We start from the raw sequence: 24,032 nt of genomic DNA, 5'->3' as shown, positions 1-24,032 counted from the left end.
CCCAAGTCTAGTTGAAATTCACTTTTAAAACATGACATTTAAGCTTCTAAATCATTTAGTTTTGGGGTTTTTTTAAATACCCACTGCAGTTTAATTTATTAAATTAATGTGTACTTTTTAAAAGTTTTTTTTCCTGACAGTTGATTAAGTCCACAGTCTGAGGCAGGTATAGTGGTTATTTCATTTTACTGGTCAAGAGATTCTGTAGTACAGCCTAAGTAACCTCTTTGGGCAAGTTTGTGAGAAGGAAGAGCAGGATGGCACCCTGGGATGCTGACGCACATTCAGCTCCCCACTGTAACTCATGAAACTTTGCAGGAAGGGCCATAGGTTACAGCTATCCCTGAGACCCAACAGATGCTTGCTGTTGGGTCCCGGGGATTGGGAGTTTAGAGTGCTTGCATTTTTGCAGCCACTCTCCCCCTAGTCCTGCCTCTCCCCTCTCCAAGCCCCCATGCTGAGGGGAGGGAGTTCATTCTGGGGGTTGTCCAGATGGGTGGTAGATTGGAGCTTCCAGATGGGTGGTGGATTTGTGGTGGATGGTGTGGGTGGAGTGGAGCCCCCAATGTCTTCAATCTACACACCCCACCCTTCAGCACCAGCTGGGCACCCCCTGGACAGAGCTCCCTCCACTCCCCTTCCTCCCTAACATTCCAAAGACAGTGCAGGGCGCAGAGCTCAGTTGCATCCACTGAGCTCTGCTCCCAGCCATGCTGACAAATATTAATGAAGACACTCCTCTTTGGAACACCTTCATCTGAACCTCATATAATAAGAATTCAGAATGTTGCCCAATTGGGCATTTTTGAAGCGCTCTGCAACCATACACATGTCAGTGCATGTCTGTAGAGCACTGTCCGTGCCTGATAGCGCAACAAACTGTCGTATCTTTCAGCATCACTCCCATGTCTGTCAGCATCCTTAAAGACTAATTCAGAGAACCATAAGCTTTCCTAGGCAACAGTCTACTTTATCAGATGCTACAAATGGACTGCAAAGAACAGGGATGCTAAATAGACAGCAAAACATTGATTTTACCTACAAAGGATAGGGATAAAGAGTGGAAACAATACAAGGAAGAGGCACTGCTGAGAGAGGCAATGGCGAGTCAAAGAGATCAAAAGGGATCAACAAAGCAGTTAACTCATTGAGGGACACAAGGTTATAAAACTAGTCCATGTAATGGGATAAGAATCTAGAGTCTCTGTTGAGAACATACTTAACACTAGGGTCATGCGAAACACCATTGATTTGTTTTGACATCCATTTTGATGTTTTGCCCATAGGCTATAATGGGGAATCATGAAAATGTCTAAAACTTTGTCATTTCTTGCCCAATTTGGATGATAATTGCAGGAATGGTAGCTCCTTTTGAGGGCATGAAGCCTGCCAAGCTTCAAGGAGATAGGTGCAGAGGTTTCTGGGAAGCTGTGTCTCAAACTGTTCAAAGCAAAACTTGAAACACTTTCCAGCACCAACAGTCTCCTGTCATCTGGCGTGCAGATCAGGGGGCCTGCATCCCCAGGAGGGTTGTGCCATAATCCTCCCAGGGGTGCGGGCCCCCAGATCTGTGCTGGATGACAGGAGGCTGCTGCTGCCATCTGGGACAGATGCTGGGCACAGCCTGCACCCAGCGCTGGGGAAGACTGTTGCTGCCACTGGTCCCAGACAGTAACGACAGCCTCCTGTCATCCAGCACGCAGATCCAGAACCCGCACCAATGTAAAGAGTTCAGCAGTGCTGGGAAGGCAGGTTGAGCTCTGTGGGGCTGGTGGAGCCAATCAGAGTACAGCCCTGGCTCTCCCCACCCCTCGCTGCAAGGCTTCACTCTGACCAGCTCCACAGCCCTATGAAGCTCAGCCCAGCAGTGGGAGGTGGAGTATAGTCCAGGGGTGGGAGGTGGAAAGAGCCAGGGCTGCGCTCCACCTCCCACCACCGAGCTGAGCTCCATGAGGCTGCAGAGCTGCTCGGAGCACAGCCCTGGATCTCCCCTGCCTCCCACCACTGGGCTGCTTTGAAACTGAAAACTTTTTGAAACTTTCAAAATGTTTTGAGTGCCCTCATTTAATTTCGCAGCTGTTGCAAAACTTTTTGTTTCATTTTGATTTCACTGTTTCGAGCTCAAAACATGTCAAAACAGCATCAAAACTAAACTTGGCGAAATTTTGCACAGCCCTACTTAACACAAGCCTTTGCAGAGCAAGCATTTACAGGCTTAAAAACTAACATTAGACCCACATGTCTATGGCAAGAAACAGATTTAATTTCAATTTATTTGAAAAATTGAGAAGAAACCAAAGGAATGCAAAAGAATAAGATGAAATAAAGGTTTATATACATATCTGAAAAAAACCAAATACATAGTTGAGTCTCACTTTGCAAACAGCAGTATATGCATTCAGATTTGTAGGAAATGGACTAAATATATTACTGTATTTAGTCAAATCAAATCAGGAAGTCCCCTCTCCCCACCTCTCCCTCTCCACTGTCAGTCATCATGAGAGTAAAAATGTCTTGTCTTGGATTCAAGTACCAGTTGAGCAGGTGGCTGCTGTGGCTCCAGGTCCAAACTTGTGCCTTTGGTTATGATCGAGTGTAGTACTACTTAAAAATTAACATAAGAAAAAGCATCTTCCATTACAAACTCTCCTTTTTTACAGAAAAAAGCATGTGGAACAATCTTATGCACATATACAGGGAATAACATGAATTATTTTAATTAAATGGCTTTTGTATATAATTTATTCCACAAAGTTCTGATTCTAATGAGAAAAATAGTAGCATCTGCCTCTTGTGTACATTTTTTAAACAGAACATATCATTGCATTTTAATCTGATTATTATTTCTAAAATATAGTCAGCATCCTGTTCTCTTTATAAAACTGAGGCCTCCTCATTTATTATTGAGTACAATGACTGCATATAATCCAGAATAGTGCTTATGCTGGCGTTTTGTACTTATCTGCAAACAAATATTCTTTATTCTTGTTCATGGTGTGCATGTTTAATAAAATATCAAAACAGGAAGATGCTCTGGTGCACTCCATTATCTCCTGATTTCTCAATGTACAGAATGCTGAAAAGCTGTGCTTTGTTTCTTTCACCCATATTAGCTTTTAGAAGATTACACACACATTATGCAAATGAAACTACAAGCAGGTTACAGCACTTGAAACCATTTTTTTAGGTTTAAAAATGCTCGCTCATGCCAAAAGTTGAAAGCAGTGAGATTTTCTAGCTACATTTTCTGTCGTTCAGCTGCAAGCAATTAATAAAATAAAAAAGACGTATTTACAACCACATCCAAACATAATCTGTACCTATTTTTGTTAGTTTCTCAAACTTTTCAAATCTATAAAAAATAGACCTAGTTTTGCACTTGGTTCGAACCTTGACAACTTTTCATTAATAATAATAGATGATGGCAACAGCTCCTTTTTGGCTGCAGATTCTTTTCTGTGATGTCAATCCTGGAGCTGACATGTTGGGGGGAATAAACTATGTCCTTTTCAGCACTGCAGTAATTTTTTTCCTTTTTACTGCAAGAATGGAGGAAGAGAAGGAAGCATTCCATTTTCCATCTGAGAAAGTGCATTACTATGCTTAAACCTTAGTCTTATGTGGGAAGGTGATATAAATCTATTGGTTCCTAATATATAAATATTAATTCCCTAATAATAATTATAATACTAATTAATAATAATTTACTAATAATCCCTAATAATGTGGGGGAAAAAACAATTCTAGGGGACACTAACTAAATAAACTACTTTAATCATAGGGGTTTCCGGAACTAGACTTTTAATAGCAATAGCACATATCAAGAGTTTAAGATATAATCTATTCTGAGTGTTTACTGATAGAGAACATTTATGACCAGTTTCTTACTGACATTATTCAAATTTATCTGAGTGATCATGGTAGGTCATACAAAGTGAAGAAATAGTGAGAATAGCAATGGAGAGAGAACCCATGTTCCTTTGTTTTGTTTTTAAGTGAAACAAAAGTGGAATAAGTAGTTTGGTAGACTTGTCCACCTAATGTGAAATTTGAAGCTCCTGTTTTCCTCGAGCAAACATCCTGCCATTCAGAAGTAGAACCTCATTACACTAATAAGAGATGAGCATCAGGAAAGCACAAGAGAGAGAGTTAGAGATGGACCTTGCAAGTTAGAGAGATACACTTGATAACATCCACTCCTTCGGCAAATGCAATTGAGACAGAAAAAGTTATGACTCATATTAAACATTTCTGATAGTGTAAGAACTATTAAAATAAAAGTCTTTAAATTTGCTTCCCTCAGAGAGAGAGAGGGAGAGAGAGAGAGAGAGAAAACACTTCTCTTTTTTCTCTCATGAGAGGAAAAAAATGATCGAACATAAGGAACTATTAACCTCTACCTAGCCAAAGATAAATGATACCATCTGAAATTGAAATCCCCATCTTCCTGTTAATATTCATATAAGTGGATTACCTAGTACGTTGGTTTCTAAAGGTGGGCCTTGCTCCCCCAGGAGTTCTTGTGCCAGTCCTCCCAAATCAAACACAGTTATAAACAGCAAATAAACAAACAAAACCAAGCCCTTCTGCCCATCCCAGGCACTAAAAGGGAACCTGTTTGTTCTGGTCCCTAGCAGAGCAGCCTGGCCTCTTCTTATAGCAAGCTGTTGTGCTCACAGTTCGCTTGTTTCCTTCTTCCCTGATTACTCTTCACAGCAGTTTAAAGGCTCATAACAGGACATGTCAAATTGTTGCTGATTTACTGCAGTATATCAACCACCACTAAAACTCTTAATCTTGTATTAAGGAAAAAAGGAAGAAAAATAGTTCAAGCTATTCAAGCAACATATTTGTAAGATGCTAAGAACAGAGTGAGAACTTCCTTTGAAAGTTCACGCCTCTCTGAACCCATCTCTAGGAGTGCATACACACATACTAAGTCAACTTAAAATAAGGTGACGTAACTAGGTCAACTTAAGTAAGCCAACTTAAGTTAAGCCATGTCAAAGCGTACATACATACCGCTCCTTGACATGGTGGCAGCCATCTTGTGAGCTAAGCTGATTTAACTAATGTGATGCAAGATAATATACCTCAGAGGTGTGTTAACTTGTGCCGCATTTAAGTCAACTCTCCTCCACATCTATGTGTACACTCTGACAGTTAAGTCAACTTTAAAATGTTAAGTCAGCTTAACTGTGAATGCACCCTACATACACGTGTATTCACCCTAAGGTGCCAGACTACCCTACCTTCTGCAAGGAGAGAGAATGGAATCCATGAGTCCTCAAAGGTGGAGAAACAGGTATCTTTATACAAATGGGAAGAAAGGTCATAGATCTTTCAGGGTTTCCCCTCTTTCAGGTTGTGAATTTTTGTAAGGAGGGGAGAACATTATCTGAGCTAAGGGCTGGCTAGAATGTTTCAGGACATTATATCACCTGTCTCACTTGCAGTTCAACAGTACCCCATATTTCTCAGATTAGTATTAAACCATGGTGAATCTTTTTGTTTGTTCTGTTCATTGCTGTTTTTACAACTCAAAGGACATTTCCCTCACAGCCTGGTTGGGTCAGAGTCTGAGGACAGAGGGGAATGGGGGAAACTTACCTGATTCAAGGACTTAAAGTCCCTGGTTGCTATTCCCATGGCATGAGCAGCCCAATCTACTGGGTTGAAGGAGGAGAAGCTAGGAGAAGTGATGCAGTCACTCTTGTAGTGCTGGTCACTGCTCCGGACTCCCCTTTATAAAATTCTGGATCTGCTTATGCAGGCCAAATACAAAGTTGAAAAAAAAAAAAAAGAAATATAAGTTTAAAAATAAAAATGTGTGAAATTTTAAGGATTCAAACTTGAAGTCAAATAATCATTGAACCTTATGAAGTCTGATGCTTCTTAGGGTTGCATGGGGTTGAAATGTCTTTGGAGCAAGCTGCCTTGCTAGTTATTCGATGCTCTCAGACAATGGTAAGAATGGTATTCTTAGTCATTTTTACTGATTGAAGACTATCTGTGAAAAGCAAAAAATGTAGTATTGCAAATACCTCTTAGATGTGGATTTGTTACAGCTTTGCTTTAGGTAAAAATTCAAGCCAGCTCTTGCTCTGTGAGAAAGGTAGCCTATACTATAATTGCTTTACTACTTCTTGCGTCTTCAGGGTAAATAGTTACTTATGTTAATGACTGGTACAGGCAATCTGGTGCAGAGTGTTATGTCTAACATGCCAGTTTCCAGAGAGTTCTTCTAGAACACCACAGTAACTTCATAGCTTTGCTCTTATCTAAGGTCTAGGACCATACTGAAAACTTGAGCAAGCTTCTAGGTGCACTGAGTTCTTGTCTGTATTTCTACAAAATTTAAATTTGTTTATGACCTTTAACTATTCATTGAACAATCAAATTGTATGTCAAACCAGATTCACTGATCAAAGGCTGCTACTCAAAGGTCTCTCACTATCTGGACTAGTTATTTGGTTTATTTTGCACATACAGCTTCAGGCTATTATTTTCCATTAGTTTTTATTATTCTTTGGTACCTATCACATTGAAGCCAAATTCTTTGACATATTTCCTGACTAACCATTTAAAACAGAGAAGAGAATTCTATAAATATTCTTGTAAACTCTTTCAAGAATAACATACAATATTGCATTTCACATTTTAAAAACAGAAACTTCCACTCCATCAACTGTCAACATCTCAATCAAACATGCTAAAAATGACCAAAAGTGTCATAGATTACCTACTACATCTTTTTCCTCTTCTCAGGAAACGTAATTATCTAGAATGGTCATCCTGAGAAATGAAGGCCACATTCACTGAACTGATAGTGTACAAAAAATGTCCATTGCACTGCCATTTTGCTTGAATTACATAATGCATGAACCACCTCGGGGAAATAATAAGCCTGGATTTCACTCCTGAAATCACAGATAACAAGGCTTCTGGTTTTAGTATGTGTTCATGTCAACTGGGACCTGGACAGGGACAATTAACTGCAAAAAAGTCACTAAGCAATACTTTTGAAAAATTCTGGAGAATTCTATCACTAGTCATATGAATCAACCAAATTTACCAATGCTACACATTCAAGAAAGTAATATACTTTACAAAGCATTATTCAACAGCATTTACCATTAAAGAATAATACATGACTATAAATTCATCAGAGTACTGATTTCTTTTGTACAAGGTGCTACACAAGAGCTCCTAATCATAGATAGGACATATAGGCTACATCCAGATGAGCACAGTAGGGCTGTGTGAAATTTTGTTGACTGTTTTGTTTCAGTGCTGTTTAGACTCATTTCAAAGTCAAAACACCAAAATCTAAACAAAACAAAGGGCTTTGAAACAGCCACCAAATGAAATGAGGGCAGTCAAAACATTTTGAAAGCTTTGAAACATTTCAAGTTTCAAAGCTCAAGCTGGGCGTGCCTGCAGGGAAACAGAAAGTAAGGAGAGGGAAGAGGGGGGAAGGACATCTCTGATATTGGCTGTAGCTGGCCAGTGACTGTGATCCTTCTCTGAGGTCCCTTCCAATCCCAGTGCTCTTGGGGAGGGATGGAAAAACAGCATAAAAGACAGCATTGTTTGAACAGGCCTGCTTTCTGCTTTGGGGTCAGTTACTGAGCTATCTTCCAGAAGCTCAGCAGCATTAGACAACAAGGGCCACTCCCATTGGTTTCCTACTTGATAGCCTAGCAAGTGGGATTCCACAATACCTTTTGCTTTCTTTTTATACCCTTTTATTTGATTATTATATTCATTGATTGATTCCTTTCAATTTTATAATTATATTGCATATTATAATATATAATTTATATAGGAAGACACATATATACATTTATATATTTTTATGAAAACAAGACACTATGAAACATATGCATGAAGCATGGTGCATGCTTCAGCACCACGAAATGTGCTGGAAAGGCAGCTGGCAAGCCTTCAGGGAGGGGCAGAAAGGGGGGTAGAGGGAGAGGTGTAAGTTCTGCCCACCCCCCAAACTGAGACTCACCCTCTTTCCTACAACTAACAGGGACGAGGCTTCCACTAGTACAAGCAGCAAGGAGAGGGAGCAGTGCCACTGCCTGTACCTGAGTCTACATCCTCTCCAAGAGCACCTGCCATAACCCACCCCCACCACCGCCACCATGACAAGAAGCAGAAGCACCAGCGTGACAGACCCCCATTTCACTTCCCATGCTGAGCCTTCCAGTGCCAGAGGAAGAGCTGGAGCTGGAGCTGGATCTAAGTGCCCTAGCAAGGGAAATTCTGGGGAAGGAGGGGGAATCATCTGAGTTTGTTCTCCACACTCCTCAAATTTCCCCTCAAGACAGGTCTCCTTCCCCAGAAGGAACTTCAAAGGAGTCTGAGGTAGAGAGTGCGTAGGCAAGTGGCTCAGCTGAGTCCGCTTCTCCTGTTGCTGTGCCTCTGCCTGCTGAGGAGGGGGAAATTGCAGCATCCACACATGCACCCTCACCCTAGAAGTGAGCAGGTAGTTTGGTCTGGGATCAGTTTGAACTGGCAGATGATCCCACATATGCTATCTGCCTGCACTGCTGAGCCAAAATTAGCTGGAGCAAGGGAACAAAATCCATGAGCACCATAGGGATGCCGATGCATCTTCACAGGCACCACCCCCTTACACTTGCTCCTCTGCAGCCTGACACACCAGCGGGAGCGTGTCCAAAGGGAAGTTCCCCTCTCACTCTAAGGCCCCCGTCCCCTAAAGCAGATGGAGGCCACGCTGGAACAGCAGGTGAAAGGTGGACAGAAACAGGGGTGCATTGCAAGGGCAAGCAAGATCATGCAGAGCATTGGGGAGATGCTTGATGTGGATGGCCAGCCCTTCTTCTTAGTTAAGTGGCCAGGTTTCAGGTGGCTCATGTTGCTCATGGCCCCATCCTACCAAGTGCCCGCAAGCATCACCTTCAACAGGATGGTGGTGTCCTCCCTTTATGAGGCATGCAAGGGGTATTTGAGAGAGGAGCTGCACAAGGTAGGTCCACAAGTTGTCTTACACTTCACCTTGGACATCTGGAACAGCCGGGGATGCATACCTCTCCATCACAGGGCACTGGTGCAACCAGTCAGGCCATCAGTGGGTTCTCCTTCAAGCTGAGGTGATGGATGAGTCCCACATGGCAAACAAGATCATGGGGGCCATGAACCACTTGGTGCAGGGGTGCCTTATTGGGCAGGGTGAGCTCACCCACAGGTTCATGGTCACTGACAAAAGGGACGAATATGGTCAAGGTGGTCCATGATGCCAACTTTGTTGGCATCTGCTGTGTGGCACACACGTTCCACTTTGTAGTCAGGAACACCTTGGGAGGAGGACAGGGCTGTCGGTGATGGCACTGGCACCACCAGCAAGCTTATTCCAAATACAGGAAGGTAGCAGGCTACTTCCACTGGAGCATCAGGTGGGGGCAAAATTCTGTGGGATAAACATGCAGAGCTGAACATCTTGCACCACAAAATCATGCAGGATATGGAGACTTGGTGGAACTCCACATAGCTGATGCTCAAGAGGCTTCTGGAACAACAGAAGGCCATCCATGAGATGGCCTTGCTCCGGGAGATTGGGATCAGTGGCCCCCCTTAACAAAGCTGAGTGGGATACCATCTCCCAGATCTTGGTGGTCCTCGAGCCCTTCCTCGAGGCCACTGAGACCCTCAGCACTGGTGATGTCCTCCTTATCCAGGTGATTCCTGTAGTGAGGGAACTTCAAAGCCAAATGGAGAGCTTCCAGGGGATCAGTGCTCCTGGCTGGGGCAGGCCGCTGTCACCAGATGTCCAAGCACTGGTGGAGTGGCTGAAGGAGGGCATCAGGAAAAAGCTTGATCCCTTGTGGTCCAGTACAGTCCACGTGCTGGCTGCCATGTGTGACCTGAAGGTGAAGAGCAGCATATGCATCATCCAAATCGTGAATCAGTGTATGGAGGTGCTGGTGAAGAGAGTCAAAAAGGCACAAAAGCAGAGGTGGGGGGATGTGGAAGAGTGGAATCCACTGTCCCATGCTAGCATGCCATCCACCAGCCAGTCTCTTCCTCCACCACAGGTGCTGCCAATGTGGGCCAAGGGCATGGCTTCCATGGTGGGGTCCAGAGGCACCAGACCCCACCATCAGGCCTGGATGGCCACCTATCTCACTGAGGATGTGGAGCTGCTGCTGTATGACCCCTTGGCCTGCTGTGCAAGCCACAGACAGATGTGTCCGGCTCTGTCCATGGTTGCCCAGGAACACCTGTCCTGTCCACCAAGCAGTGTTCCAAGCAAGAGGGTATTCAGCATTGCTTGGGATGTAGTGATGCCCCATCACACCTGCTTGGATCCTGGTTTGATGGAGCAGCTGGTATTCCTCAAGGTGAACCTCCCACTGCTAGGGTTCCCCAAGCTCCAGGTGCAGATGGAGTGAATGCCACCCTCCTCACTCTGTCTGCACCTATTTCCTTTCTTCATTAAAAAAGCAAAACAAACAAAAACATTTAATGCCCTGCTCTCAGAGCTGGAGGAGGCACTCAGTGCATCACCAGCCAACAGGGGAATAATATGTCCCTGCTGAGCTCCTGTGCCAGGATGAACTTGAAGGTATGGACTGGGGCTATGGGGAAGGAGGAGGCCCCAGGTCCTGGGCATGACCACTAAAAATGCACTCTGTCAGGGTAGGGAGGCCTGGTGGGACTGCTGGCAGCCCAGCAGCCCCAGGAAATGAAAGGACCAAGGATCCCCATGGTGAAAGGTGTGTAGGAGGTGCCATAACCTCCAGCCACCACATGCATGCACACAGTCCTGGCTGGGGAAAGCCCAGACCTGTCAAGTCTTTGACAGACCTAGGGCTTGCTGGTTGCAGTGGAGGTGTGAGGTTCCAGATGAGCTCAGCTTAGCTGCCTGGGATGCCAGCTTTCAGGCTGAAAAACCCTTTGTGCGGCTGAGGAAGCAACTGTAGTTGGTGTGTGTGCTGTTCCTGGATGGAAGGAATAGTAAAGAAATCAGAGGCTGGTATGCCATGCAGGCAAGAAATCCAGTCAGTTAAAATGGAAATGGAAGTGACAGGTTGGGGTGGAGGGGGAAGGGGCATGTAGCAGTGCAGGTAAATGTGGAGAGGTGCCTGGGGAGTCAGATGTCTAACAGGCTGTAGTATGTCAGAATTCCAATGTCTATATTGAGTCCTTGAGTTTCTTTACCTAGCATGTTGATGAAGTTGTGGGTAGTAATTGATGGAAGTCACTCATCGTGGTGTCCTGTGACCAGTGGGGTCTCCCAAGGTTCTGTCCTTGGACCCATACTGTTCAACATCTTCATTAATGATGTGGACACTGGAGTCAGAAGCAGACTGGCCAAGTTCGCCAATGACACCAAACTTTGGGGCAAATCATCCACACCAGAAGACAGGCGGGTGATCCAGGCTGACCTGGACAGGCTCAGCAAGTGGGCGGACGAGAATCTGATGGTGTTCAACGCCGATAAATGCAAGGTTCTCCACCTTGGGGAAAAAAAAAACCCCGCAGCATCCTTATAGGCTCGGCAGTGCTATGTTGGCTAGCACTATGGAAAAAAGAGACTTGGGGGTCATCATTGACCACAAGATGAACATGAGCCTGCAGTGCGATGCTGCGGCTAGTAAAGTGACCAAAACGCTGGCTTGCATCCATAGATGCTTCTCAAGCAAATCCCGGGATGTCATTCTCCCCTTGTACTCGGCCTTAGTGAGGCCGCAGCTGGAGTACTTGTCCAGTTTTGGGCTCCACAATTCAAAAAGGATGTGGAGAAGCTTGAGAGAGTCCAGAGAAGAGCCACGTGCATGATCAGAGGTCAGGGAGGCAGACCCTACGATGACAGGCTGAGAGCCCTGGGGCTGTTTAGCCTGGAAAAGCGCAGGCTCAGGGGTGATCTGATAGCCACTTATAAGTTTATCAGGGGTGTTCACCAGTATCTGGGGGAACGTTTGTTCACCAGAGCGCCCCAAGGGATGACGAGGTCGAATGGTCACAAACTACTTCAAGATCGTTTCAGGCTGGACATAAGGAAGAATTTCTTTACTGTCCGAGCCCCCAAGGTCTGGAACAGCCTGCCACCGGAGGTGGTTCAAGCGCCTTCATTGAACACCTTCAAGATGAAACTGGATGCTTATCTTGCTGGGATCCTATGACCCCAGCTGACTTCCTGCCCTTTGGGCAGGGGGCTGGACTCGATGCTCTTCCAAGGTCCCTTCCAGCCCTAATGTCTATGAAATCTATGAAGTGTAGTTCATAGGCTCATCTGTGAAAAGTGTTTTCTAAATTACCTTTGAGGATCAGGCCTGAGAGATTGGAGACAGGTGGTCTTCTGTTGTTGTCTTTGATAGATTTTCGGTGTGTGCTCATTCTGGTGCGTGGTTGTTTCTTGGTATCTCCATGTATTTTCCATCAGGGCACCAAGTGTATTGTATTGTAAAGCTACCTCCATACTGGAGATATTGTTGACAGGTTTTGCGTGACTTGTCACAGCATGGACTGGATCCATTCAGTTTTGGGCTGTAGGAAGTTGGCTTCTGGTGATGAGTTTAACGAGGTTCAGGGCTTGTTTGAATTTCCAAAACACTTTTCACAGACGTGTCTACGAACTGCACTTCATCAGCCTCCTGGGTACAAAAACTCATCAACTTAATTGTGGTGGAACAGACTGAGGCTGTAGGGGAATAGGAGGAAGCCTCATTGGGGAACACTACCATGTCATGTAGAGGTCCCAGCACCAGTGACACTTCATAGGTTTTGCTTGTCAGCAGCTTGAGGTGCAGTTTCCCAGAAACCCTTGCACCTCTTTGAAACACTTCATGCCCTCACAAGGGGCTACCTATACCTGCTGTTTTCATCCAAATCTGCCAAAAAATGACAAAGTTATAGGCAGTTTCATGCTTCCCCATTATAGCCTATAGGCAAAATGTTGAAACAGTGAAACAGTTTTGACAAAACAAAATGGAACAGTACTTTCGAAACAATACAAAACTCAGAACAAAACACTGTCCCATCATAATGGTGAAACAGAAGTTAAAACAAAATGGTGCTGTTTCGCACAGCCCTATGACACAGCCATGTGGTAAGTGGTGCCAGAGATACATCTGCAGTGCCAGTGTTCTGTTGTTCTCTGTACTGCAAGGGAACAGTTCAGAGGGGTGGGTTTTGACCTCTGGATATCCAGGGGTCAAAAAAACCTGCAAAAGAAAAAGTGGATTAGTGCACATGGTGGCAGCATGAACTGCCCAAATCCAGAGCCTGGCTGGCCAGAGCTGTACTCTGCTGCCAGCCAGGCTCTGCACAGCAGTATCACCGCTGCTGCAGCCCCAGGAGGTCCCCAGGACCCCAAGTAGGGCTGCTGAGCCAGCCTCCCCTACCCCACCTGGGGTAACTTACCAGAGTGCATGTGGATGTTTGGTTCCCCAGGGACAACTAGTGATGGTGCAAGGTACACCGCCACTACTGGTCCCCAAGGACCATCTGAACATGGTCCTACGGTTATTGCCAAACATATACATACTATTCTATTTTAATATAATTTTCCTGAGGACCCAAAATACAAACTATTTCAGTTATGGTTCTAGATATATACTAGATTTGATGAACAAAAATATTCAAGTGGGGCAGGCACATTCAGTTGCTGTTTTTTGGAAATGCAAACTTTGTATATAAAAAAGTGTCTTCTTTTGTTTATGTATGAAATGCATGGGTTTTGGTGATTCATAGAAGAAACAACAATTAAAACAACTAGATATGCTGTATTGTAGAATGAGAAATGCTCAGCAAATAATTCTAATAGGTATATTTTCAATACAAGACAGGTATGAGCCATCTGCATGCATTTATTAAGACATATTTAATATATGCAGATATAGTTTACTGTTCCTATGCAAAACAAAACTAATTAAAACTGATCAGACTTTGGCTCTAGTAGCAGATTTTAAATATGCTTTCTCAGTAAATTAGTTAATAGATTATTTAAAGTCTGGAAAAAATCAGCAAGTTCAAAATTTTCAGTTTTACCTATAAACCTTATTGCACATTTGTATGATTGAAAAAAATATATTTTTTATTATTAATTAATATATACTAAGTAATTAATGTATAGTAATTTCAGGCACAAAAATATAAGCAGCTGAAGAAAAGGAATGAATATACCATTATCTACCTATGAACATATCATAACCTGAATATATCATTAGCATTTCCAGCATACCCTATTGTTTTGAGGAAAGATGTATAAATAAGAACTGGAATTCAGTTAATATCTGAATGTCTCAGGATATTATCTGAGCTTTTGTAGATAGTCAATGAAATGGACAGTGCAACTTAACATTCAAAATGATGTGGATTTCTTGAAGTGCCTCCTTCTACATATGCAGCAAATGCTCTTCTCTGAATCATAGAAAGAACAGAAATTAGAATAGCTATGTTGAATTGTAGAGTGATAGATATTCAGTTAATAATTCTATTAATACATTATACTAGTATATTTTAAAGCAACTTTTAAGTGAATGTTCAGTTCTTTAGTGCTGATAACAAATTAGGCTTTGTCTTAACTTTTCAACACTGCTATACGCATCTCCAGTATCAAATACCAATTGTATGTCTCATTCAGTGGGCTTCCATCTTTTATCACTTCTAGCCTCTCATTTGGGAGAGAACAACACAAACATATACATATAACCTAATAACTCCCTATCCTCCTCAACACATCCTCTGAGTGCAACAGATTCATGTCAGTTTTCCGAAGCAAATGTTGATCTGGTATGACCTATTGAAGTATGTTTGACCCCAAACTAAAGACAAAGATTATGGAAACTGTAGTGATGCAGGACATATAAGCATGAATGTTAGCTATTTCCCATCTAAGGAAAATAGAAACAGCATCCATTGCTCTGCATTACTGTAGAGAATAAGTAAACAATTTACTATTCTATTAGTGCAACACAGCCTGGTTTCTATCTATGCACCTCTTGTTTACAGTCTTGGGTTATTTAAACTTTTTAACATCGCTGAAGATGAATAGGATTCCTGATTTTTTTAATCTGTGATGTTTATTTGTGATGGTATTGAAGCCTCAGTTTTCTTTGTCATATTAAAAATATAAAGGATTTTTTTTCATTCAATTAATCTTATGGTCTTCTAAGTTAATACCAAATACAATAATGATTCAAATGAGGAACATTCAAGTATTGCTATAAAACTAACATTAGAATTTTATTGTTACTACAGTGGTGCTCAATTGTTTGGCTCCTTGGGCCAGATAAGTGGTGTAAGGCTGGTCCGTGGGCCAGATTGGACCCTGCACACCAGGGTCATGCCCCACATGCCAGGACTTGCTACTGGCCTTGGCCTTGCACTGCCCCACGCACTTCTGTGCCACCCATCTTGTCTCTGCGCCACCTCACTCAGCCTGATGCAACTCCACGGAGGCCCACGTGGCATACAGAGCCATAATATCTGGTCCACGGGGCTCCATCCAGGTCCAAAAATTTGACAGCAGGAAGCGTCAATTAGCTGCCACCTCTCCTCTGCTACCGATTTTTTGGATGCAGCCCTGTGGTCCAGATAGCATGGCTTTGTGGGCTGGATCTGGCATGTGTGGGGTTGAGTATTCCTGGTTTACTATATACAGAATATCAGGTTTTAATGATTTAGATTCATGGGAGTATTGCAGTTAGGATTATTATTATTATTATTATTATTATTTTCTAGGTTTCTATGCTTTCAGTATAAAATGTTGATATTATGTTGACAAAAATGAATGCCTGAAAACCAAATTAGTATATTCCTACGCTTCTATATAATCTAGCTCTCCTACTGGAATACATCACTTAACGTAGGCAAAGAATTTTGAGACACATGATTTATCTTAAACAAAAGGCAGAAAAATTTATAAGAGGGATGGCCAGACTAAAGAATCCAGAGCATAAGGAAAACTGGGAGCATAACTGACTTGAACTGCTCCTCGCAGATAGCATCACTGTACCATCTGAGTCCATATATTTCAGATTCTAGCATAAATGTGTCTGTTTTCAGGCAATTTTTATATTACTGTCTATTTCATCAAAAAGTCAAAATTTCCCCCACAAAATTTTGATAAAATGAAAATGGAACTGTGTTAACATCTTCCAGAGAGGGATGGAACAATCAAAACAAGATTGAACCATATTTGTATGATGATAAAACTGTTTTAAGCTACAAATATGAACCATAGATTTCACAATTTGACATTTCATACTTCAGATTATTGTTGTGTGATATGAACCTTTTACATATTTGTCAGATGTTTGGCTGCCATTTTCTAGTAACTTAACATAGAATAAGGCTTAACAAAATTATTAATTCTTTACTGGAATTGCTGTGAAGGGACAAAACATGAAAATGTTCTGAAATTAAACTTTCTTACCAGCTACAGTTAATTGGATGAAGCAGTGCAGGTGTGCATGCATGGTTTATGGTATGTGGACAAGAGATTAAATACGAAACAAAGTTTGACCCTGGCAACAAGAGATTAGGTACCTTGCCTCCTGTTTGCATATATACTAGTTGCAAAAGTACTTGTGATATACATTTTGTTTAGTTTGGTCATCTCTCCTGGAGCACAAGTGGTGTTCTTATCAATCATCCCTGTGGAAGGCATGGACCCAGGCAGGGTTCATCATGTCCATCCTGGAAGTAAATGCATGGCTAAAATGGTGATGTCAATATGAAGGTTTTGGATTCTTCAATAATGGTTAATGTTCTGGGGAGGAAAACTGATATCAAGAGATGGTATGCATCTGACCAGAACTAGAAAGAGAATCTTTGGATGTCATCTGGTCAACCTGATAAGGAGGGTTTTAAACTAGGTTTCATGGGGGATGGTGAACAAAACCCTCCTGCAGCAGAGTATACAATCCAGAGGAGAAAGAATTCGAAGAACAGTCTTAACTCTGGGAAATGGCCAGAGAACCACAGGACAGCAACAAGTGGCACAAAAGTGAAGCAAGTAGGTCAAAATGCAAAATACATCCAGTATATGTATACAAATGTGAAAAGTGTGGGGAATAAACAAAATGAGCTGGAAGCTGCTGCCTGTGAAAAGAGCTATGACCTGATTAGTATCACAAATATCTGGTGGGACAAGTCTTATGACTGGAATGTCAACACTGAGGTTTACACTTTGTTTTGGAAGGTCAGGATTGAGAGAAAAGGTGGTGGTGTCAACTTGTATGTCAAAAACATATATACTTGTTCCCTGGTTCAGAAGGAAGATGATAGCAGAGCGGAATACATTTTGGTAAAGATAAAAAGTGAAAGATGCAGCACCAATATAACAGTGGGGATTTATTATAGGCTACCAAATTAGTAAAAAGAGGTGACAAATCTATTCAAAAGCTATGGGAGGGTGAAGATGAGAAACTTCAACTTTCCAGACATTTGCTAGTAGAACAATACAGTCAAATATAAAATAGTTCCTAACTTATGTGGAGGATAACTTTCTCTTGCAGCAGATGGAAGATATAAGTAAAGGATCATCTCTCTTGAATCTTGTCCTGATCAGTAAGGAAAAACTGATGAAGGATGTGAAGATGATGGGCACCTTGGGAGGAAGCAATCATGGTATGATAAAATTCCAGATCCTGAGATAGGGAAAGCAGGAGGTCAGCAAAACCAGGATGCTGCATTTCAAAAGGGTGGATTTCACCTGACTCAAGGAGTTAATAAGCATGGTGCCATAGGAGAACAGACTGATGCATAAAAGCACCCGGAAGTGCTGGGAGCTTCTAAAGAACACAGAATTGGAAAGCCAGCAAGAAACTGGTCTGACATGATGGAAGCACAAAAAGAATAACAAGACACCAATATGGCTAAACAAGGAGTTTCTAGGAATGCTCAAATGCAAAAGAAAAGCACATAGGCAATCAAAATGGGAAGATCACCAAGGAAGCATACCAGGAAATAGCAAGAACCTGTGGTGAAAAAATAAGGGAGGCAAAGGTAAAGAATGAGCTGCACCTGGCAAGGAAGGTGCAAGATAACTGGAGGGGGTTATGTAAGTATACTGGGCAGAAGAGAAAGACCAAGGAACCTGTGGCTCCACACTTTAACTAGCCAGGAGGAACTTTTAACAGAACATACAAAGAAGCAGAACTACTCAACAGCTATTTTACTTCAGTCTTCAGAAAAAAAGTTAAGCAGCAACTAGCCACCTCATAAGCATTATCTGGATAAAGAAGAGGACAAGCCAAGACATGAAATTATGAGAGATAGTCGGAGATGTTTTGCATGGCCAGATGAACTTCATCCCAAGGTACTGAAGGACCTGGTAGGCATTTCAGAGACTGGCAGTGATATTCACAGTCATGAGAGATGGGCAAGGTACCACTCTAACTGCAGTCTGGCTCCTAACTTTCAGCTAGGTAATATGATTTCATGCATTTCTCTCTCTCTCTCTCTCTCTTTCTGAAAAGGTAGGATAAAGATCCAATCATTGTTGACTGCAGGTATAAAAAAAAAATGAAGGAAGGAGGTTATACAGGAGGAGAGATAGAAAAGGCACTGCATGGGATGAGTAAGGCAGGAGCAGAATAGGAACTGTCTGGCGTGGGGCAGAAAGAAGTCAATTGGCCCAGAAACAGGCAAGAGTAAAAGGAGTAGAAAAAGAACACCAAGGGCTAAATACTGTTTCACTTTTTCTCACTTAAGTGGCACTTCTATGACTGCCTAATAGAGATTTATGGCACTTATGCACAGTTTGGATTCTATTATCACTTGTATAATTATGCTTCCCCTGTGCTTTCTTTTTTGAACATGCTCAGAAGACTCCACTCTGGTTGTGTAGGCTTTGGGAAAAAATAAAATCGCCCCGGCACACACACACAGCTGTGAAATCCTGAAAGTATAATTGCATAAAACTGACTGGCTGGCAGAAGGGGTGAAAGAAAGGGTCCTCCTACCTTTTAGCTCAATAGTCTACTGTTTATTGTACTTTTCCTGGGGGGCAGGAGACCCAGATTCTAACCATCCCTCCAACAGAAACAGCACGAATCTCACACTGCCTAGCAAAAGACTCTAACCACAGACAAAAGGCAGAATAAATTTACTTCATTAGATACAAGTAACGTACTGCTTACAAAAGCTTATGCTATGTATACCTGATTTAGTTAATCTATAAAGTGCAAATCTGTCCTGCCTAACTTGAGACTAATATGGCTATTTGCCTGTCTAAACTCCAGGCCATGAACTAGACATTACGCTAAGCACTTTTCAGTTCTTCTCTGAAACTTGACTCACTGGGCAGCCAGAAAGGGGAGATATGAGCAGCTAGGAGGAAGAAAACAATCCAAAAAAAGTGAGACTCCATGAGGTGCTGTCCTAAAAGGCCCTTGACCTTCTCCATTGTTATATTTCCCATAGGTCTGCATATATCTGAATGACCCTGTTTTGCCACACATAGAAATAGAATTTAAAAGCTACTTAGGAAAAAAAAAAACAAACCTGCATGTATGTGGCTATGTAAGTGCCATTTAGGTGTGTAAAGGTGAAACAGGATTTAGTTCTAACATTGCAAAATGCAGTGTTAAACATCCTTAAATTAGGAAAAGACTGAATTAAGGTTGTTTATGTAACCTTAATTTGCTCCTTTATAAATAGAAGTATGATACAATATAGAATTATCACATAAGTATTGCATTTTTTCTATATAGAATCCCTGGATAGATCAAGGCTTTTTAGTGCAGGAAGCCATTGTCTGCAGGACCCTGTCTCAATTGTTGAAGAAGCTTCAAGTTGAATACTGAATGAGGGAGAGGACTGAAAGAAGAGAAGGGATGATCTCATGGTTAGAGAATTTGAAGGCTGCCCTGGAAGATTATTACATCCTATTCCAGTCTCTGCCACAGAGTTCTTGTATTATCCTGGGCAAGTCAGATAAACCCAAATTTTCACAGCTGTGTACTAAATAAATGTTCTTGATTTTCTGGATGCCCTATATGAGACATATGGGGTCTGATTTGTAAAACTGCTATACAGTTACAGCTGCAATTGAAGTTGATTTGAGGTGTGCATTGGATATAAAAAGTGCTATTAGACTGTGAAGTAGCACTCTGAAAAATCAAGCCTATACAATTAGCTGACACTTTTGGCTGTAATCTCTGGGTCTCATCTGGAGAACTGAGGCACAGAGACATAAAAGTCAAAAGTGCCAGCTATTTTTTTTTTTTACTCTGTTTTCCACTAGTTGAAGTTGTATTGCTATGATACATTTTTTTTTTCTTTCTGTGCTACGTTAATACCGCAGTTAGGAATAAAATACACAAGCAAAATTTTTCAACTACTGGTCAAAATTAAGAGCTACCATATTTTTTAAGAATGACTAAGAAGTGAGAATTATTGCTGTTTCTTAAATGTTGCTTCCTGGTTGCTCCATAGCATGTTGGATAGTCTATATAACCTATGTTGGAATAGTTGATTGAATACTGAAAAAGTTATTGTCTCCAGTACCTGGAGTTTATGTAGACTTAAACTGAGAAACTGTATAACTTTTCACAAGTCTTTAACAGGTTTTTTAGTGTATTTGTTTCTCTAATATTTTTGGTACTCTGTTAAAAATGTCTCATATCTCTACAATATGTTCCGAACAGAGGGATTCAAACAATAACATCAAGAGCTCCAATGCAATAAAAGCATTAAAATATTTAAAAGGCCAGTTGGACATTAAATTTAATTTCAAATATAACAGAAGATACTTACATGTGGGATACATGGTAGTGCAGACTACCAAAATCGTATTTTTGTTTTGTTTTGTTTCTTGTTGCACAGTTCTCTGAAAGTTGTCTGTCTCTTTAATGGTCTCCCAATCTAGCAGTTTCTCCCTCACTATAAAAAAAAGGCATTTCCATTCCATGATCACTTCTTTGTCTCTACATTTATCTCAATTTGCTGTTGCTGTCTTCTCTTCTGCCACTATTTGCTTCTCTAACATTGGCCGACAAGTTTGCACCTCTGTCTTAGAATGCAGGGTCTTTTTTGTTACAAGCAAAATGTGTCCTGTTTGGTAGCACAGAGGCAGCAAACTGCCTAAATATGATAGAATATATTTAAAAGGGAGGGGAGGAGGGGTGCAATGGATTTTTTTTTTTTTTCATAACTGGCCACAAACACAGAATGTCTCCAGCCCATTCAGAGTGCATCTCGATGTAAAACAAATGGCAGGGTGCCAAGGGGCATTTAATTTCTTTCCTTCCTCTTGTTAACCCCCTGAGTTCCTGTTGATTTCCAAAGGTTCGGAAAGCCAGTTCTACCAATATTAGATACTCATAAACATACGTGTAGATACATTTTGATAGCAAATGTAATAATGAAATACCTGTTTGGTTATTTATGTTATCTGTAAAGCATACCAAGGAAATGATTAAAATAGATAAAATGTGCATTCATCTGAAAATATAACAATCTTCTTAACATTTAAAATAATTAAAAACAAAACTTTTTAAAACCTAAAGTCTTTCAGAGTCTCAAAGATGGCCAGCCTGTTAAGGAAAAGGACTTCTTATCTAGGTTTAAACTGGATTTTAAAAGAGCACTTATCTTGATTTATCTGTAGATAAGCTATTCAGCAGAACTGTAGTTCAAGGCTGAAGAGCAAATATTTTGAGGTAAACCGAGAAAGTTATACTCTATTGCCTGAATCGGTATTAAAAAGTTTACTAAATAAAGCCAACATTTTAAAAAATGTTCCTAATAGGTTCTACTCTAATTAGCATATGCCTATTTTTATCCCCTATTTAAGCTATATCTTGTCCTAACCCAGATCTAATTGGCATAAAACCACTAAATATACTCTGAGCAACCTTTTACTTTTTTTTAACCTGTCATTCTAGAATATCTTTAAATTATCCTCACTTCTTACATTCTCTTGTTTGCTTATTTCCTTTGACTCTTCTTCTCTTACCCAAACTTTGGTCAAGAGAATGCAAGCAGATGCTATATTAGGGGTCAAGCAAAGTTTCTGGGCCGAGTGCCAAAAATACGTGCAACCTCAATTTATAAGATGTTAGCATGCCAGGGCAGATGGTGGGGAAGCCATGAGGGGCCTGATCCTCACTGTGGCAGTGTAGCCCCAGCCTCTTCCCTGCTGTCTGCCCAGAGGCACATGCGCCAAGCAAAATGCCTGTGCCTGCCACACTGGCACCCGTGCCTGAGGCTGCCTACTCTTGTGCTATATCATACTACTGTTAAGCAGCCCTGCACTCTCATTTAAAACTTTCTTAAACTCAAAGTGACAGGATGAGGCTATTTAATAGCAATGGTTGCTTAATTTTCCTTTCACTTTTCAAGACTCACATTTTTGGGTTCCCACTGCATAGGGACATAAGCATAGCAGTCACAGCATCTTTATACAGGTCCAAATTTTTGTTCATCTGCTACACAATTTCCCAAATTTCCTGCCCTCATGCAGCTGTAAAAGTTCCTTTTCAGTACTATTTCCTGCTTTCTAATAGGTATTTCTCATAAATCAATAAGGATAATTTTTGTTGTGACATGATGCTCCAACTTGTTTTATTATTGCTTTATGATTCTTATATATTCTTTATTGCTTTATAATTTATAAATATAACCGCACACACAAACAAGTGGAAAGTCTCACTCTTTAACATCCAGGTGCCTCAATTAGACTCAACTATATATTTATACAAAAAAATAATTAAAATAACATTACAAGTGACATGATTTTCAAACCAGTTACCTATGTGGCCACCATGGTTTTCAACAATATTGGTGAATATAGACCATACTTCTCATATTCAGACTTTAAAAGCTCATTTTAGACATTCAGGTTTGATAAATTTACCTGAAACATCTTAATATTTTATGATTTTTGGCTTATTAATGGACATGATTATGAGGTGTAAATATAGTTAAAAATCTTCCCCTAAATCCCAACATGCTGTTTAGGGAGCACTGAAATAATTTGCACTACTCATGTTTATCCTGAAAATGTTTCCTAACTTTGGGTAGAAAGAAATGTTTTTTTTGCTAGACGGGAACATGTTATCAAAACAAGTGAATTAAGCCCCTGGTGAGTAGAATTGTTTGCACTGCAGCCCATCCATAATTAATATTCATTCAACAGATGTTCTCAAGCTTTTCTCTTTAGATATGATATAGACAACAAAAATATGCTTTGTTTTGATTCTTAGTATTTTAAAACCTTTCCCTGAAGCAACATATATAGATGGGATATGTTGACATAACTGGCTATAAAATGATTAAACTGCCCTGTTTTTTTAAAATGTGTAAATGATATTTTTAGGCAAATGTTTATTTCTCACATATTCCTTCATGTGTTTATCTTTGTTATCATTTAATACTATTTAATTCCCCTTGATTATAAATGTATGCTATTATACAATAAAAGATGTTTTCTTACCTAGTATAGCATTTATGTCATATAATCTTTTTCAGCATATTATTCAGCAAAACTGTCAATTTGTTTCTGAGGCTTTCAACTTCTAAAATGAGGAAACAGACTTGGATACTTCTTCAAAGACAAAGAAAACACCAACCAGTAATAGCACCTGTACAAATGTACTCAAAAAGACAAAAATTGACAGCAATGACTTATTTTTCATAATTCATTACAGAGCTACCAGTGTGTCTGCCTGCCAGGGTGGGAAGGAACATTTTGTGAATATGAATCCAATGAATGTAACCCAGAGCCTTGCAAAAACAACGGCACCTGCACAGATCTTTTCAACAGCTATCAGTAAGCATCTTCTTCTTCATTGTTATATGATCAGGTTCCTGCAATGACAAATCATTGCCCCCCTATATTTGGTAAATTTAAAATTACTGTATGAAGATGAACAAAAAACTTCTGTCATGCACACAGTGCTCCAAGTCCTGACATATTCATTTGATATCAGTAGCCATAATAAATTACAGATGGCAAGTGAAACAAATGAATCAATGCAAAATCCTTAGCAGGTAATCTAATCTGGAACTGAAGTTTATCAAAGGAAATATGGAATATCTTTCTA

The 24,032-nt window shown here is 41.0% G+C and overlaps 1 protein-coding gene across 1 annotated transcript in view; it reads left to right on the top strand.

Annotated features, from left to right (window-relative positions):
• The window catches only part of LOC102577163 (protein eyes shut homolog), a 136,436-nt gene that overhangs the window by 54,836 nt on the left and 57,568 nt on the right, over window positions 1-24,032 (top strand). Inside the window, exon 3 of the mRNA XM_019496504.2 lies at window positions 23,637-23,758. Within this exon, the coding sequence (XP_019352049.2) occupies window positions 23,637-23,758 (122 nt within the window). The remainder of the gene's footprint in view (window positions 1-23,636; window positions 23,759-24,032) is intronic.

This window comes from Alligator mississippiensis, chromosome 1 (genome assembly GCF_030867095.1).
Source record: "Alligator mississippiensis isolate rAllMis1 chromosome 1, rAllMis1, whole genome shotgun sequence".
In the NCBI taxonomy this organism is placed as follows: Eukaryota; Metazoa; Chordata; order Crocodylia; family Alligatoridae; genus Alligator; species Alligator mississippiensis.
This window is presented reverse-complemented; position numbering and strand designations above follow the sequence as displayed.